The 16,896-nt window shown below is 51.3% G+C and overlaps 6 protein-coding genes across 6 annotated transcripts; 3 read left to right on the forward strand and 3 right to left on the reverse strand.

Moving 5' to 3' along the window:
- Positions 1-1,112: 1,112 nt before the first annotated feature.
- On the forward strand, positions 1,113-1,910 carry PFICI_00036 (60S ribosomal protein L33-A; the record flags this gene model as incomplete). Its single annotated transcript, XM_007828617.1, has 5 exons — positions 1,113-1,137; positions 1,340-1,349; positions 1,493-1,588; positions 1,650-1,750; positions 1,813-1,910. The coding sequence occupies 5 exons, from the start codon at positions 1,113-1,115 to the stop codon at positions 1,908-1,910; spliced, it is 330 nt and encodes a 109-aa protein (XP_007826808.1).
- A 613-nt stretch (positions 1,911-2,523) lies between these two features.
- PFICI_00037 (hypothetical protein y4oV) lies at positions 2,524-3,613 on the reverse strand (the record flags this gene model as incomplete). Its single annotated transcript, XM_007828618.1, has 3 exons — positions 2,524-3,146; positions 3,217-3,270; positions 3,430-3,613. The coding sequence occupies 3 exons, from the start codon at positions 3,611-3,613 to the stop codon at positions 2,524-2,526; spliced, it is 861 nt and encodes a 286-aa protein (XP_007826809.1).
- Positions 3,614-4,109: 496 nt separating this feature from the next.
- PFICI_00038 (uncharacterized protein) lies at positions 4,110-5,477 on the forward strand (the record flags this gene model as incomplete). The annotated part of the gene is made up of 1 exon (XM_007828619.1): positions 4,110-5,477. One exon carries the CDS (start codon positions 4,110-4,112, stop codon positions 5,475-5,477), a length of 1,368 nt encoding a protein of 455 aa, XP_007826810.1.
- Positions 5,478-5,708: 231 nt separating this feature from the next.
- On the reverse strand, positions 5,709-7,973 carry PFICI_00039 (uncharacterized protein; the record flags this gene model as incomplete). Its single annotated transcript, XM_007828620.1, has 2 exons — positions 5,709-7,376; positions 7,437-7,973. 2 exons carry the CDS (start codon positions 7,971-7,973, stop codon positions 5,709-5,711), a joined length of 2,205 nt encoding a protein of 734 aa, XP_007826811.1.
- Positions 7,974-8,686: 713 nt separating this feature from the next.
- On the reverse strand, positions 8,687-10,213 carry PFICI_00040 (uncharacterized protein; the record flags this gene model as incomplete). Its single annotated transcript, XM_007828621.1, has 2 exons — positions 8,687-9,788; positions 9,840-10,213. 2 exons carry the CDS (start codon positions 10,211-10,213, stop codon positions 8,687-8,689), a joined length of 1,476 nt encoding a protein of 491 aa, XP_007826812.1.
- Positions 10,214-13,295: 3,082 nt separating this feature from the next.
- Positions 13,296-15,194, forward strand: PFICI_00041 (uncharacterized protein; the record flags this gene model as incomplete). The annotated part of the gene is made up of 2 exons (XM_007828622.1): positions 13,296-14,711; positions 14,766-15,194. 2 exons carry the CDS (start codon positions 13,296-13,298, stop codon positions 15,192-15,194), a joined length of 1,845 nt encoding a protein of 614 aa, XP_007826813.1.
- Between the last annotated feature and the right edge of the window lie 1,702 nt (positions 15,195-16,896).

Genomic DNA, 16,896 nt, shown 5'->3' on the forward strand with positions numbered 1-16,896 from the left:
CCCTTTAAGCACTATTTTTCACATCCGACAACAGTAGCAGGCAGTCGATCGGCGATAGTGGATGGCTATCGGTCCTTGTTTGGCCTCTACGGACGGGCCGGCTGTGAAGCAGGTTGCAAGTTTTCATCTAACCTGAAAGCCGTCTTCACTCGAATTTTGTGTACAGAGGCAGATATCTACCATGCTACAGCTGCTGCCGCTGCTGCTTCTGCTTATGTTCTGTGTTGGTGTTACGTGCGTAATAACAAGCATGACAGAACATACGTCCCAGGTAGCACAATATCCCAATCACCGAGGAATCACCCCTCCTTGTCGATGTAAAACCAGGTGATGGCCCAAGACTTTGGGGTTCTCCGGCTTCCGGAGTCCGACATTGTCGCTCAGGCAGTTCAGGCAGCCCCGGACTTACTGCAAGTGAAAAAGATCTTCCGATAGGTAAGCATGCTGTGTCCGCCCATACTATGTGAGCTTGGTTTCAAAACCATCAGAGTCCAGCCGAATGTTTAGTGGCAGTTTTGGGAAGGTGACAACCAAAAAACCAATCGAGTCCGATCACACTGCAAGTTTTTGTTTCCATGTATTTTTTCGTAAGTCTGATGGAGGACCGCACTGTTATTGATTATGATCATCCAGCATATTCGGTCGTGGACTGGATCGTGTCGTCGCTATCATAGCACACGATTCTGGTATCTCTCAATCGCAGTAATCCTGAAATGCAACTGCCATGTACATGAATAGAAGAGACGTGATGATTTGATGATCAACAAGTGCTTTTCAAGCATTGTGATAATAGTCCTATCGATAGCTTCAATCTGGGTGATCAATGGCCAGCTGGCAGGTCTGCCAGCCAGGCGACGAATGCCAGCCTTGGCAGTGGCCCCACTCAAAGCTGTGGCTCAACGCCAGCATCAGCCACCACCCGAAAAAATTGGTTTTGTGGAGGGTGCAGAAGCCCTCTTGCCTTAGACCCGATTTTGCAGAACACCCTATCGAGGCGTGACATCCACGGAATCACGACAACGCCAAAAGACGACAAACCGCCCAACGACAGCCCATACCTCCCGGATCTTCATCCCCATAGATTACGAGAGCGGTGGAACAACACAGCCAAGATGCCTTCCGAAGCTGGTCACAGACGTGAGTATCCCGCTGCTTTTTGGACTCCGGCCAGGACATGTCGAATTTTTCGCAACCGCCAACGAAGAGTCAATGCGCCGACGTCCTCGCCTCGACAGACGACGAAATTGATGCCTGGCGCATTGCTTTCTTGGTGTTTGCGGATTCGTCTTGGTCTTACATGAGATTGGTAGAACATTTGCTAACTTTGTCCGATTTGTAGTATACGTCAAGTAAGTTGACACTGCGATATCCGAAATTTGATTCACCACGATTTCCTCCCCTCAGCAGAGGGCAATGGCTCCAACGCACCACGAGCATTCCAGCAAACGAACCGAAGTACAAGATCATGGGCGCTGACATGTTATGTTTGTAGGGGTCGTCACCTGAGCTACCAGCGTGGCCGACACACCATCCACCCCCAGACCAGCCTGGTCAAGATCGAGGGTGTTGATGACACTGCTGCCGCCAAGTATGTCTACCACGAATTACGAATCATCGAGAAACAAGCGGGAACTAACATGGAAATACAGCTTCTACCTCGGCAAGAAGGTCGCCTACGTCTACAAGGGCCAGAAGGAGATCCGCGGTTCCAAGATCCGCGTCATCTGGGGCAAGGTTACCCGACCTCACGGTAATTATCCGAGTCCTTCTTGTTTGTGTCCTGCACGAGCCGACACTGACTCTGCTCTCTAGGTAACTCTGGCGTTGTCCGCGCCAAGTTCTCCAGCCCTCTCCCCACTAAGTCTTTCGGTGCCTCTGTTCGTATCATGCTGTACCCTTCGTCGATATAAGTGCAGGAGGGTTTTCGGCCGGAGTTGGTAGTGCGGATGGTTCATTCATGACTTGGCAGCATCTGGGTTAAGGGCAAGGGATGCATGGTAAAATGAACCGACTGCAACCTTGCGTCTAGCATCACAAATCAAAAACAATACCAACAACGAACGACGACATTTTTCGAGCGATCATATAGAGTGCTTGGGTGAACAAGATGGCCACGATTCCAGAAAGATGACTGCCGAGTTTGGTCATTTAGGAAGACGCAATGAGAAATGTTTGACGAGTTGTGGGACAATCCAAAAAAGAACAAAACATGGTGACTGTAGATGCTGACAGTCTAGGGATGGGATTTGTTTTTTTTATCGGCATTGATGCATTTCATTTCATCTACCTGATTTGATTCGAGGAGGGAATATGGAACAGTCTTCTCAATGCAACATGCACTTTCAAGACCCATCTACCGATTTGCACCAAGAAACTTGGACGTTTGTCTGCTCAGCTGATTCACTGACACTAGAGAATCTCGGCACTCTTTTTTGATACTTGTACCAAATGCAACTGCCAGTCTACTGCTAAGCATTAGAGATGGTAGAGATACAGCAATCATTTTGAATCTTGGGGCCCATCTTACGCCTTGCCGATCTTGACTTGTCGAAACTCCTCCGTCGTTGCCTGGATCGCCTTCTCCGTCGGCAGCCTTTCCATGCTACTAGCACCAAAGAAGCCCTGAACGCCTCGAGTCCGGGCGAGGACGTAGGTAGCGTCTTCGGGATTGGCAATGGGACCGCCGTGACAAAGCACAATAATGTCGTCCCGGACCGCGACGGCGGCATCGCGGATCTCCTGGATCCTGCTCACGCACTCGTCGAGGCTCTTGCCGGTCTGGGCACCGATGCTTCCGCTCGTCGTCAGACCCATGTGGGCCACGATGACATCGCTGCCGGCGCGGGTCATGTCGGCGGCGTCACGGGCCGAAAAGACGTAGGCGCAGGTGAAGAGGTCCTGCCGCCGCGCCTCCCGGATCATGTCCACTTCCAGACCATAGCCCATGCCCGTCTCCTCCAGGTTTTGCCGGAATACCGAGTCCTCGTCGATAAGGCCGACGGTGGGGAAGTTTTGCACCCCGCTGAAGCCAATCGCCTTGAGCTGCGAGAGAAAGTAGGGCATTTCCCGGAACGGATCCGTGCCGCAGACCCCGGCCAGCACCGGTGTCTTTTTGACAATGGGGAGAACTTCAGAGGCCTGAGGAACTCGAACCGTGTTAGTGAATGACTTTGATATGTCTCAATTGTGCGTAAATCATATGGATAATGAATGTACTTGCCATTTCCACGACAATCTTATTGGCGTCACCGTACGGCATCAGGCCAGCCACTACACGATTAATTGTCAGTGACTGGATTTCAAAAATCAAGTGATATCAGCTATAATATGTACGAGTCTTGTGCATCTTTAGGTAGATGATGTAGAAGCTCGCCAGCAGGACAAGTTTTGATCAAGTCTGACATGAATATCCTTTGGGGATCTGCTTACAGCTTCCGCGGCCAGCCATTCGGAAACGGCCCGAGTTATAGACAATAATGAGATGGCCACCGCCGTTCTCGACGCATTTGGCACTTAGACCAGTCCCGGCGCCGGCGCCGACAATGGCCTCACCGCGGGATACGGCAGCCCGAAGGTGATCGAGGACCTCAGTTCTGGTGGTTGGTCTAGGCATTGTGTATTATGTCTGTAGTTTCTGACTTGGAAATTGGATCTGGGCTGAAATAGTCGTCCTACAAATTTATCGCCGTAAATGTTCGATATGTAGATCACTTTTTTCGGGGCTCGGCAATGCGATCAACATGTCAGATGAATTGTTTCAAAAGAAGAACCAGTGAATATGCAGCAGTGACCATATAGCCATGCGTCATGACGCAACGGGGGGCTGATGGCGTTTCCCCACTTTGCCTCGTTTAACAGCAGAACAACTTGAAGCCATATTTGTTTACACGATGTTGGGGCTATGAATCGATAATATAGACCGTCTCCAGACTTGTTGCTTCAACTTATAGTCCATATACTGCTACGACCAAATTGGCTAAGAACTTCATTGACAGAGACAGTCCGCTTATAAGACAAAAAGATCATTCATTATTCAACATATCATAATCCTGCTCAAGTGATAGTGGAGGATATATTCAAAGATTTGACTTCAACATCAATTCTCGAACATGTCAAAGTCTCAAGATGAGGAGTCCGGCCCCCGGGTTCTCCTACTAGCAACATGTGATACCAAGATGGAAGAAATCGCCTTCATCCACAACCGGCTCACTTCTATTGACGCCAGCATTCAACCGATTCTCATGGACATTGGGCGCACCCCAACAACTCACAGTCTTATCAACATTTCGCAGTCCGACATCTTGTCCTCGTCGGACCAGACAAGGCAGCTAGCCTCTCTCCCGCGCGACGAGTACTCTAGCCACATGATCCAAGCCGCCACATCTTATGTGCGCACCCTCCACTCTAACGATCCCCTGCACGGCGTCCTGGGCATTGGCGGGAGCACGGGCTCCTCCATCATTGCGAGCCTGGCCCAGAATGCCGTGCCCATTGGCCTGCCCAAGCTGCTCGTCAGCACCATGGCGAGCGGCGACGTGGGCGGCCTGGTGGGCGGCGTCGATCTCACCCTCATGTACAGCGTCACGGATATCGCCGGCTTGCACTTTCTTTCCGAGCGCGTGCTGGGCAACGCGGCGGCCGCGGTGGCGGGTATGGCGTTGGCGTGTTACCGTGCTGATAATAGTGCTGCTGCTGCTGCTGGTACCGCCGGACGCGATCATCATCATGACGGAAGCCGTCTGGCAGAGAACAAGGCGGATGGGCGTAATCGAAATGGTGGGCGAAAGAGGATTGCCATTACAATGTTTGGTGTGACCACGCCGGGCGTCGATGCCATTCGCTCCATTCTAACGGCGCCGCCGCACGAGGCCGAAGTTGTCGTGTTCCACGCGACGGGGTCGGGCGGCCGGGCCATGGAGGCACTGATCCGGCAAGGCGAGTTTGACGCCGTGGTGGACCTGACGACGACCGAGATTGCCGACGAGGTGGGCGGCGGCGTGCTCTCGGCGGGACCGGAGCGGCTGCTGGCGGGCGCCGAGGCCGGCGTTCCCATGGTGGTCAGCGTGGGCGCCTGCGACATGATCAACTTTGGTCCCCGCGGTACCATCAAGGCCGAGCTCCTCGAGGCTGCCGACAGGGGCGAGAGGAGACTCCATATTCACAATCCCATGGTGACGCTGCTGCGGACGACGAGGGACGAGAACAAGCGCATAGCCGATTTTATCGTTGGAAAACTCAAAAAGGCCCGGCGAAAGGACATGGTCAAGGTGGTGATACCTACAGAGGCGATAAGCATGATAGCAGGCAAAGGCGGACCCTTTGAGGATCGGGAAGCCGATGAAGAGCTGTTCAAGGGTATCGAGGACGGGCTCAAAGGCAGCGGTATTGATATCATCAAGTTTGACGGGCTGGGGATCAATGATGAGAAATTCGCCGAGCATGTGGTCAAGGTGCTGGCAAGCATTAACTTGTCTTGAGAGTATCCCTTTTATGCACTATAGATGTAGCCTTTATCATGACTCGAAGCATGTTCCTGAGTAACCTGTTCTCTATGTCTTTTCTAGAGTCTTGACAAATGGTGGTACTGTCCATGCTTAATGCCATTACAATCTGCTCAGCTTAGTTTGAGCCATGCCGGAAAGAAAGTCTTCAAATCAAAATAGCCGACCCAGTTCGGCCGGGGGTACCCAATAGTCGTGATTGCCAGATCACTTATCGTTACCCTTGGGTGGTTGTACAGTCTCCTCCTCCTCTCCTGTAGGCAGATCCGGAGGGATCTTGAACAATGCCTCCGGATCCACTCTCCAGTTTCCTTCCTGATCCAAGAATCTCTCGCCTGGCCCGGTAAATTTCTTGAAGAACATATACTTAGCAGGCATTGCGCTCATTTGCAAAATCTGGCTTTCCGTGGTCCATTCCAGACCTGTAGACCCCACATGATCCATGGGCTCGTCCCTGCTGACATTGCCGAAAACCTTTTTGGCGCGAACGTAGGCATCGTTGTGCCAGTGCCACACGCCCCCGTCTTCGTCTAGGCGCGTAGACCATGGATGACCGTGCCCCTGGGCCATGCGCATGGCTGCATCGTAACCAGCACGCATGGCTGGAATGACGCCCACAGAAGTGTAGCTGGGTCCGGCTACCATGAGCTTACCCTGAAAGGCGGCCGAGAGCTCGTAATGAGCTTTACGGAGGCGATCGACATGACCAACCGTGTGTTGCGGCAAGCAGTCTTTGCACATTTTAGCGCCAGCCTTGAACGGCTCGCTCTGCGAGATACCAAGGTGGCGTTCCACGATAGATCTGGCCATTGCAATGGCCATCTCCTCGTCTGGCAGGATGGACCAGTCGCTCCAGTAGTGTCCGCCTAGCATCACTGTGAGTTTCGTGCCCTTGGTCTCATTTCCCATCTCAATATCCGAGTCGAAGAGCACGCCGAGAGCACACTCAGGGTTCTCATCTGGTGGTACCGACTGAGGGATAAGGTATCCGAAACCGGGGTTGTCTTGAAGCAAGTCTTGATTCGGGTACCAGAGGTTGACTACCATGATGGTAACAGCTTCGATATCGGCAAGCGAGGGGAGCGAGTCTGCTGGTTGGGCAATTTGTGCAAGATGTCCAGCGTATAGCGTACTCAACACTTGATCGTACATTAGGGACTGCTTCTCGTTGCCAGCTTTGCTGACAACAATTTTATTGCCCTTTAGTTCCAGTGCCGAGACAGGTGTATCGGTTCTGATGGTAACATTCTTGCAACGTGCAAGGTCTGTCGTCAGTGCATCGATGAGAGTCACAAGACCGTCACGGAATGCCAATAGATTATGGTGCGTCCCCCTCTCGGCCATCTGAATGACGGCGCGCCGGTTCGGTCCATCCAAGATATCATTGTGCAGATGCAGGTCCTTCCTCCAGACCCACGCTTCACCATTGTACAATGGATACATATCCTGTAGCCAGAATTTCTCAAAAATGGTGTGCTTGGCGCTCAGCTTGTGGACGTCGCCGCCATAAATCCCGTGAAGCATTGGTGAGACCATGTTGTCGATCACGGGGGAATTTCGATCGCCAAAGATTCGCCCAAGGAACTCGGCGACAGTCTCGTCCTTGTCGAATGCTGCCGCCTTGTTTGTGATTTCTTTTCTTTTTTGTTCTACAACGTCAGTAGTGCGGGAAAAACGCATCGCCCAGCCCGATGCAGCATTGAAAACACCGTCCCATAGGGACTCTGAAAAGTAAGATCTTATAGCTTTTATGATATTGTCCCACGAAGGCTCTGCTTTGGGTAGTTGGACAAGATGATCGGGATAATAAATGTAACGCGATTCGGCGGCTCCCTTGGGGTATATGATCTGGTCTTGAATTCCCAAGTTGGCAATCTGCAAAGACTTTGGTCAGAATGAAATGGCTGGAAACAACAGAAATCAAGAGCAACCTACCACATCGTACAGCACCAAGTCATCATACTTGGGTGTCGAAGCCCCAGACCTCAGCATACGAGGGCCCCGCTGCATCAACACCTCAGCGTTCTGGCCGTCGGGCGTCTTCACCTCGGTCGGTACGCCATGAATCCAACCTCCTAGGCGGTCGCTCGCCTCGTATAGGGTGATGTGTGTGTTTGGGGCGCTGCGCGCAAGGTAATGGGCAGCTGTGAGACCAGTAATACCGCCGCCGAGGACGGCAATTTGGCGTTTTGGCTCTCGCTTCTGCTGCGGCGGCGGCTGCTTCGGCGGCTGCTTCGGCTTGGAAGCGACAGCATATCCTCTCCTCCTCTCATTCGACGCGGAAAGACGTTGCACCTGTGCTGAGCGAAGCGGCCGGGTGTGACTTAGAGCGAGGTAACTCAGCCCTCGCGTGGCCGTGGGGAGCTTTGATGGAGCTATGGCGGGCCGGCGTTGCACAAGGCCGTGACCGGCATTGCTGTAGGTTGACCTGAGAAGAGCAATAAAGAGCTCCTCTGGGTGTCGGGAAGCCATTGCTTGTTTTCGGCACCGGGGCTACCCTTTGATTGGCATGTTTTGACGACGCTGTGGTGAGTAGAAAGGTTTCCAAGTTCAAACGATCTGAACCCGCCTTGCAGGTGATATGTTAGGTAACGATCCACGAGGCGCGTCTCGGCTAAAACGTCGGCGCGCCAAATTGCATCATGACACGGGAAAACCAAATCAAGCCCATAAATAAATCAGCCCATGGCCAACGCCCTCGAACGAGAAGACAGATGGCAAGGTACTCGTCTAATAATTTTACAATAAATGATACACATTGAATTTCTTTCTTCTTTTTGTTGTCACGGTTATTCTACCACCAATTTTCACCTCATGTCACTTGCATCAAAAAGTCCAATATTTGTTTTGGTTGAATCACAGAAAAATGCACTTGGGTATATTTGTAGTAAAATATGCATGAACACGTCAACTGGTCCTTGACTTTTCCTATAGCCGCAAAACGCCTGTATGATCTATCATAGTAACCTCCAACGCCAAAAAGTCAATCTGTATGCTTTGTACAGTCGACAAATATGCCACTTGGGCCCTCTCTTCCTCTGCCCACATAATACAAAATCTCATCACCACTCTCTGCCCATCTCGTAGTCCATCGAACCACCAAACTTGTCCACTAACAGCTCAGAAGCACGCTTTGGAGTCGATCTTCCAGAATTCGAGGGTGATACCACCAGAAGGAGAGAATTCTAAGCAATCTCCTCGTCCATGGCAACATGTTCCGAGCCTGGAAGTACCTTCTCTTCGGCTTCGTTGCTAGTAAACTGCCGATCGCTGACATGTCCATTGCTGGATCCATTGGCTGTCCATACCTTGTCGGGAAAGGTTCCACGCTGGCCGTCCTCGTGCTTGTAGGGGCAGTAGCGGTTGGTGCAGGGGTTGAATTTGCACATCGTCTGGAGGTGGGTGAACTTGCAACCTTCAACCTGGCAATCGCCTCCATTGCGGCAGGGTGGCATCTCTGGGTGCTTGAAAGGGCACTTAGGATTGGTGCAGTGAGGATAAAACTTGCACTCCTGCTCGCCTTGATGTGCTCGCCGGGTGGCGGGTGAGGGATGTCTGGCGGTACATTTGAAATTCTTGCATGCTGCACCATAAGTACAGACGTCGGTGACGTCGACGGTAATGCCCGCAGGGGCAGCAGGCGACTGGTGAGCGAACTTGCAGTTCCCATTCCCACAAGATAGGTTGAACTTGCACATGGTGGTTTCTGGGTTGGCAGGTTGACGCTCGCCGCCCATATCGACATCCTCGCCTTCGCCTGCTCCATTCGTCGACTCATCCTGTCGTCCGTGGTGGCCACCGCCATGAGGGCCGCCTCGACGGTTTCCACGACCTCGGTCATTCCTGTCAAATCGTCCTCCGCGACCGCGGCCATTCATATGTTGATTCTGCCGCTGTGAGTCGGCAAGTTGTTGCGAGAGCGCGGCCATCATCTGGTTTTGCTGCTGAAGAAGTGCAAAAATCTCGCCCTGCCCATTTGCGGCACCTGCCATCATGAAGTTGGGGTCGCCCATGTTCATGCCAGCCATGCCCATTTGAGCGGCCATGCCGTGGGCAATATTGTTAGCTCGGTGGTTCATGCCACGGTTGCCCATGCGACCGGCGCCGCGCGGGCCGGATGGTGGCTGTCGGTTGTGCGAGTTGATTCGCTCGTTGCCGCTGCCGCCTCTGACTCGGTGAAGTACGGAATCGTGTGTCCTATCCATAGCTCGATTCATTTGGCCGAGAATGCGCTTGCCTCTTCCACCACGAATATCACCGTTCCTCATGGACCGAGGGCCTGTCGGTCTTCAAGCTGTCAGTAACAGTGATAGGAGTCAAGTAGAAGAGATGACTTACGCATTAAGCTCGGCCAGGGGGTCATTTGAGCCAAAGTCCATGTCCTGATCCATGGCCATATCGCCACCCTGAGGCACAGATGCCGGGGCACTACCGCCATTCATCTGAGCATTGAAACTTGCAATCTGCTCAAATAGCCATTGCACGAACTGTGCTACAGTCTCGTCCTCGGGTCCAAGTCCGAGGAGATCGGTTGCCAATTCGGTTGCGATCTCGTCCTGCGTCTTGCCGTTGACCAGCATGAGAAGAATGTATTCGGAAAGTGGAGAGTCGTCGCCGCCGTCTGATGCCCAGCCACATTCAACGAGCTTGGGTCGAATTGCCGTGTTCAAGGCCTCCGCCAGGGGCGTGCCCATGGCGATTTCGACAGACATGGCGAGGGATGTGCTAACAGGCACGAGTAATGGGCGGAGAAATGAAGTTTTTCGCAAATTTCAATGGATACGAGAATTTGTATTGCGCGCAACAACTGTTGAGGGAGTTTTCAAGCTGGAGAAGGCGCGAATGCGAAATGCGAATGAAATGAAATCCGATGTCCGCAGGCAAGCAGGCAACTTAGCCGGAGCGTTAGTTGGCTCGGCGAAAGAATATCAAGTTCGTGGCAAGACCGCGGGGCGACAAATACAGATCTTGCGCGTCGGTGGAGTAGCTACGATGCGTGTTTTGGGAATTGAGCAGCTGTCGGGTGTAGCGCTCCAGAAGATGATGGCTCAAACCTGATAAAGGACTGAGCAGAGGATTGCTTGTTGCAAGGAAATGCGTGATGACAGAAAGTCTTGGGTGGACCAAGGCTAACCCAGCCGCTCCAGTGGGCGGGAGGCGACGCGCGTAGGAGAATGGTTAGTCCGCGCGCCGCGTTTAGGTAATCACAGCACCTACCCAAATGGAGCTTACCTACCAGCCACAAACTGCCCGTGATTCTATCCCCTTCCGGAACTCGCGAGATGGCATCAGTTCAGCCACACCTCTTTGCTTTTCTTGATGACCAATTGCTCGCGCGTTTTTGATTATGGGACAATGTTTGGCAACATGTGCTTGTTCTGATTCATACCTTTGTCATTTCGGTACAGTTTCAAGTCACGGGAGTGCAGGATCCATCATCGTGCCAGAGCCATGGGCGGTCAAATCATGTGATGTGACTGTCATGAATTACAAGCTGTCTGAAATCGTATGGAATCTGAATTGATTGATGTACACACGGCAACTCACGTATGAATTGAGGGTATCGCCACTTGGCGCCAAAAAATTGATCAGCTTCCAGCGCTGTGTAATACACCCACTCTCCTTTTGTCTCTGTGCCATGTGTGTTACCACGGATCAGGCGGTTAATGATTTTGCTTTTTCTCCTGGCGGAGTGACTTTTGTGAAAGCTTGCAAATGGCAAAGAGCCGCAAGGTCCAACTGATATTTAGAGTTTAGAGTAACCGGTACTCCGTGCGACTTCCCATGAACAACATTCGAACGACGAACGTATTGGGAAGTTTGCAGCTCGAGTCTTGATATGTGTCTGGCATGCTCATGCCTCCTCTTGGTATATATTTATCCCATGCAAAGCTGCTGCCTCTCGTACTGCGACGTCCTCTTATGCCGGCTTGACCGTTGGTGCTGCTTGAGAATACCTTAATCTACACAAGGCGCCTAACGTACGTAGCTGTTGTGCCTTTTGCCAGTCCGGCATCATATTAATGCATCACAAACAGGTAGCACCCCAGCTCGGGTTCCAGAACCGGCTTCAGCAGCTGCAGACTCAGCTCTCCTCTATACGGGACTACATATTACCAGGCGGCTGGGCGACGGCTACAATCTGTCTCGGCAGAGTACAGAGTACATGTACTTTGGAAAGCTGGCCATTGATGACGGTCGTGTGTCAAAGAGGATAGGTGCGAAAGAATGTGCCGGTACTCTTGCATGACAACAACCTATCGAGGAGCAAATAGCCTGATGCGCTGCGACCGCCCAGATGGCCACATAGGAAGGGAAGCAATCCTAATAGCGACAGCTGGTATACATGTAGGAGTGGGCTCTGGCCATCGCTAAAAGGCGGTCTTGCATAGTAGGTCTCACTTCCTTCAGCCTCCCAACCCTCCACATTCATCCACCATTACACAACACTACTGTAGGTAGGATTACAGGTAGGTAGTGATAGGTAGGTTGGTAGGTTGGTAGGTAGGGCAGTTCGAGACGAAAAGTCAATAGGTGTGTTCACTTACTCATGAGTTGCATTTTCAGTGGCTGTTCCATTTTCCATGCTGTCATTGACCAAAGCTCCCGTTGCTTCCCTCCCTTCAACCCCGCAATTTTGTTTGGCCTTGCCCTTTTATCCCAGGGGCAAACATTCAAGCTGATAACCACAGCATTCAAAGCAGGTCACTACAAAGTACAGGGGGGCAAGGGAAACAAGAAACAAGCAATAGCCTGGACGATTTCGTTTTTTCTTATTCTTTTTTTTTTTTTTCCTCCAGGGTCCAGGTCCATCTCATATCGAGTTCCATGGTTATCTCGCAAATTGCCGACCGCCTAATTGCAGCCAGCATTAGCATTCCTCAGGAAGCAGCACCGCCTTTTTCCAACCGTTGAATTTCTCCATCAACTTCAAGGCTTGGTGTGCTTGGCCTCTTTCGCGCTCTCCACTTGCTTTGCTCCGTCACTTTTACGGTTGCTGAATGCACTCGACTGCCGGGTTCGTCTTCCCCAGGCAAGGAACATTGTCCCATTCCGCCAAATTTCGCCCTGCATAATCCGCAATTCCCAACCAACACGCGACAGCGACTTGCACAGCAATTACTCGAGCAGGAAGACTACTACCACTTCTACTTCTACTGCGTACTACCTATCATTATTAAGGTAGATGAATTCAATCGAACAAAGTACCTTAAATAGAAGGCAACCTTAAAATCAAGCTTACCCCCCACATATACCAACCCATTCTATTCGCCCCCCGATTGGCGTCGTCTCTCTGTCTGGCTGCCAACTCACAAACGCCGGTGCCTTCGTCTACTCTGTCCCAGCGGCCCCACGTAACGTTGCTGCTGCTGCGCGGCCGTATGCGGCTGTGAATGAAGGGGTTGCACTTGGGGCAACTACCTTAGCTATACGACCCTTTTCCCTGCAAGCTTTCTCATACAAAGACTTGCTTCCCTTCTTGTGCTTTCATCAGGGAAAGAATCCTTAATATTCTTCCTTCGTTTTTCATTTATTACATATTTCAAAAATAAAAGGTCAAAACGACCTTCTTCTCGCTGCTGCTGTCAAGGCCACCCTCAGATACCTCGCATCCTTCTTGTCGATCATCATTCGGAAAAGAAGTGGGCCCTCGTAATCTGGTGTAGACCGACTTTATTAAGATCGGTCCTGTTTGGCCTTTCAAAGAGCCGGCCTACCTATCTACCTACCTCTGCATCGTCAAACCTCCACCAGCGCCAGTGCTCACGGTCCTCACTCATCATCATTATTATTATGATGAGGTCTCTCAAAATCGTCTCGGCGGTGCTCGCTGCCGCGGTGCCAACCTTTGCCGTGTGGCCAGCACCAGAGAGTATTAGTACAGGTGACCAGACTTTGTGGATAGATCATAGTATCCAAGTCACCTATAATGGAGGAATAGTACGCTGGTCTTCTTTGTCTCACCCTTCTTGTCATTACGGCGTGATCGATACTAATTTGGGCCGGCCCGTTCCGCAGCTTCCATGGGGCGATGATTCTGCAAGTAATGCACTGATGCAGAAGAATTCCACTTTCTCTAGCCAGGATGTTGTACTAGGAGGTGTGTGTCGGACTTTGGATGCTATCCTGTATCAAGGCTTCATACCTTGGAAACTCTATGCACGGAACGCTGTTTATGAGACGCAACCCAACGCAACCCAAGGAAAGACGCTCATCACTGAGCTGGAGATCACCCAGACTGGGACAGACAACTCAAGCACGTGGAAGCCTGTAGGCGGTAGTGTTGACGAGTCATACAGTCTGTCTGTTGATCTGCAAGGCTGTGCCAAGATTGAGGCTGTCTCTGCAGTAGGCATCCTCCGAGCTCTGGAAACCTTTACACAGTTCTTCTACAAGCATACAGATGGCAGCATTTACACCAAGCTTGCCCCTATTGACATTCAGGATGCGCCAAAGTTTCCTCACAGAGGTATTCTTTTTGACGTGGCTAGGGACTATATGCCAGTCCAAGCCATTCTCCGAACGATTGATGGCATGAGTCAGAACAAGCTAAACAGACTTCACCTTCACGTCACCGACTCCCAGTCATGGCCTTTGGAGATCCCGGCTATCCCAGAGCTGACCGAGAATGGCGCATATGCTCCTGTAGCCATCTACTCGACCAAGGATATTGACTATATCCAGAGATATGCCGTCTTGCGAGGCGTCGAGGTTATCCTTGAGATTGATACCCCCGGCCACATTGGCATTGTCGCCGAGTCTTTCCCCGACCTCATCACTGGCTGGGGTGCCGCTCCTTGGACTAGCTACTGTGCCGAGCCTCCCTGCGGTCAGTTCCGTCTGAACGAGTCCAAGGTTGACGATTTCCTCGACACGCTGATGGATGATTTGCTGCCCCGAGTTTCTCCATACAGCGCGTATTTCCACACTGGAGGCGACGAGGTCAACTTTAATGTCTATAACCTGGACCCTACAGTGGCCACAAATGACTCGTCAGTCATTGTCCCGCTGCTGCAAAAGTTTACCGACAAGAACCACGAGCGTGTCAGGAAGGCTGGTCTGATTCCCTTTGTTTGGGAAGAGATTCCTTCAAGCTACAATGTCACCATTGGCGATGATGTAGTGGTACAGAGCTGGCTCGGCAACGATGCCATCTCCAAGCTCACGAGTGACGGCCATCAAGTCATTGACAGCAACTACAACTTTTGGGTGGGTATTGAGTAATTATACCATGATCAATATCCTTGCTAATAATGAAAACAGTACCTTGATTGTGGACGTGGCCAATTCCTCAACTTTGAGAATGGCGAGGCTTTTGACACATACTACCCCTTCAACGACTGGTGTGGCCCGACCAAGAGCTGGCAACTCATCTACAGCCACAACCCTGTCGCGAATCTGACAGATGAGCAAGCCAAGCTCGTGCTTGGCGGCGAGGCTGCCGTATGGAGTGAGCTGATCGACGAGCAGAACCTCGACAGCTTGATCTGGCCGCGAGCCAGCGCCATGGGTGAGGTGCTCTGGAGTGGACGGCTGACCGCCTCGGGAGAGAACCGCAGCGCCATTGAGGCGGCTCCTAGGCTGTGGGATATCAGAGAACGCATGGTTGCAAGAGGTATCGGCGCCTCGCCAGTGCAGATGCAGTTCTGCACACAAGGTGGCAATGGGTCGACCTGCAGCTGGCCGGTGTAACGAACGGCGGAATTTTAGCAGTCGCGGAAATGGTCCTTGTTGCTAGTAATGCTTAATCATGTCCAATTGTCCCAATTCCTTATGCCATCTTTTGACAATCAGAGCGTAGGGGTGTTTTGTGTACACCTAAGTCGCAGTACCTTTTATTGCTTCCGACGGCAGTGTAAAAACTCATCACCCAACAATCTTTCTCGATACAAGGTGAATCTTTGAGTGTTGCGATGCGGCTCTAATCCCCATGACTACTATTAGTTTGGATGAAATACCAGAAATCCACATACTAGATACTGAAGTAGAGCGTCTGGCTGAGTACTCGACATCTTCAAGGGTTTCCGCAGGATGCATGACTCTACCTTGTCTATTAATAGAAGCCCCATGAGCACAGAAGCATAAATGGAGGGAATGATGCCTTCAAAGACGGATTTGATGGATGCCTGCATAGATTCCTGGAGGTCTGTTGTCTGATGCATACGCCTACCTTAACTCTATCCGAGACTACCTACCTATTGATCGGTCATTCGCAGCCTACCGAAATGGCTGCCAAGACGGGTTCAACAGCGATTGGATGTACGTACTGCTGAAAACGACTGAATATTCAGCCCAAGGATAAAGGGAAACGTCTCCACACTCACGAGAAGAGATGCATGGCACCGGCACGCGCAACAAGGTTGGGACTTGGCATCAAGTGCGTCCCTTAGCACACAGAGTCTCTTTTATGTACTTTTGGTGTCGTAGTGTACTCCCTCGACTCTCGGTAATGGGAATTCAATGATTGTGAGGGGTAAATTTGAATCATGCGCAAGCTGATCTCGGCGATCGGTTCGTGTACAAAAACAAGAACATGAGCACCTCGGCAGTGGCCGCAGAGCAAGTAAAGAGGTGGGTGTGTGTGCACACCTTTACCCCGCGATTGATCTGCGTAACTTTGCAGATCTTTCTTTAATGATACTATGTACTGTTGCTACTTTACGGCTACGGATCAGTAAGCCAGCTCTTCTCCCCAGAGATGGAGATTGAACCTCATGGAGTATTCTAACAACTCACATGGAATAATATAAAAGAAGAAAACAAAAGTCTCCCCCAATTCCCATGCTAGGAACTGCTTCATGGGCAATAAGAGACCCGTTGTTAAACCCGACCAGGGCGCATCGCCTTGTTGCTAGGCCGGATGGGGAATGCGGTTCGGCTTCCCGATTGACGCCGTTGGAAACCTCGAAAGGAATCCCCAGATCTTGCATACATATCCAACCATCCTGTTGAGTGGGAAACCAAGTCCAGCTGGGCGTATAATAGAGGTAGGCAAGCTTGCCAACAGAAAAGAGACCCGAAATAAGAGATTGAAGTGAAACAGAGAGAGTATATGGTTATGGAGTGACAAAAGTTCAATTGGAGGTAACAGTCCGACTTTCAACCTTTCAATATCGCCCAAGGTAGTATCTCAAACTGCACGTCGGGACTGAGCGAATCAAGAAAGCAGCACCAGGCCAGCATAACTCGTACTTACTTGAGGCATGCCCCCTTCTAACAGGACAAAGGCGCATCCAAATGCACCTCGGCACGCAATCTGTCAATACTCTTCCTTATTTGATCATTCTTCTAAAAGCAACAGCTTCTGCTGGGACCCGTCTTGACCTCCCCCAGCAGGGGGGGTTCACAATCAGTCCCCAATGACAGCTCCTTGGTTGCCAATGAATCTCCCCTC

The sequence above is a fragment of the Pestalotiopsis fici genome (genome assembly GCF_000516985.1).
Source record: "Pestalotiopsis fici W106-1 unplaced genomic scaffold PFICI_Scf_1, whole genome shotgun sequence".
In the NCBI taxonomy this organism is placed as follows: domain Eukaryota; kingdom Fungi; phylum Ascomycota; class Sordariomycetes; order Amphisphaeriales; family Sporocadaceae; genus Pestalotiopsis; species Pestalotiopsis fici.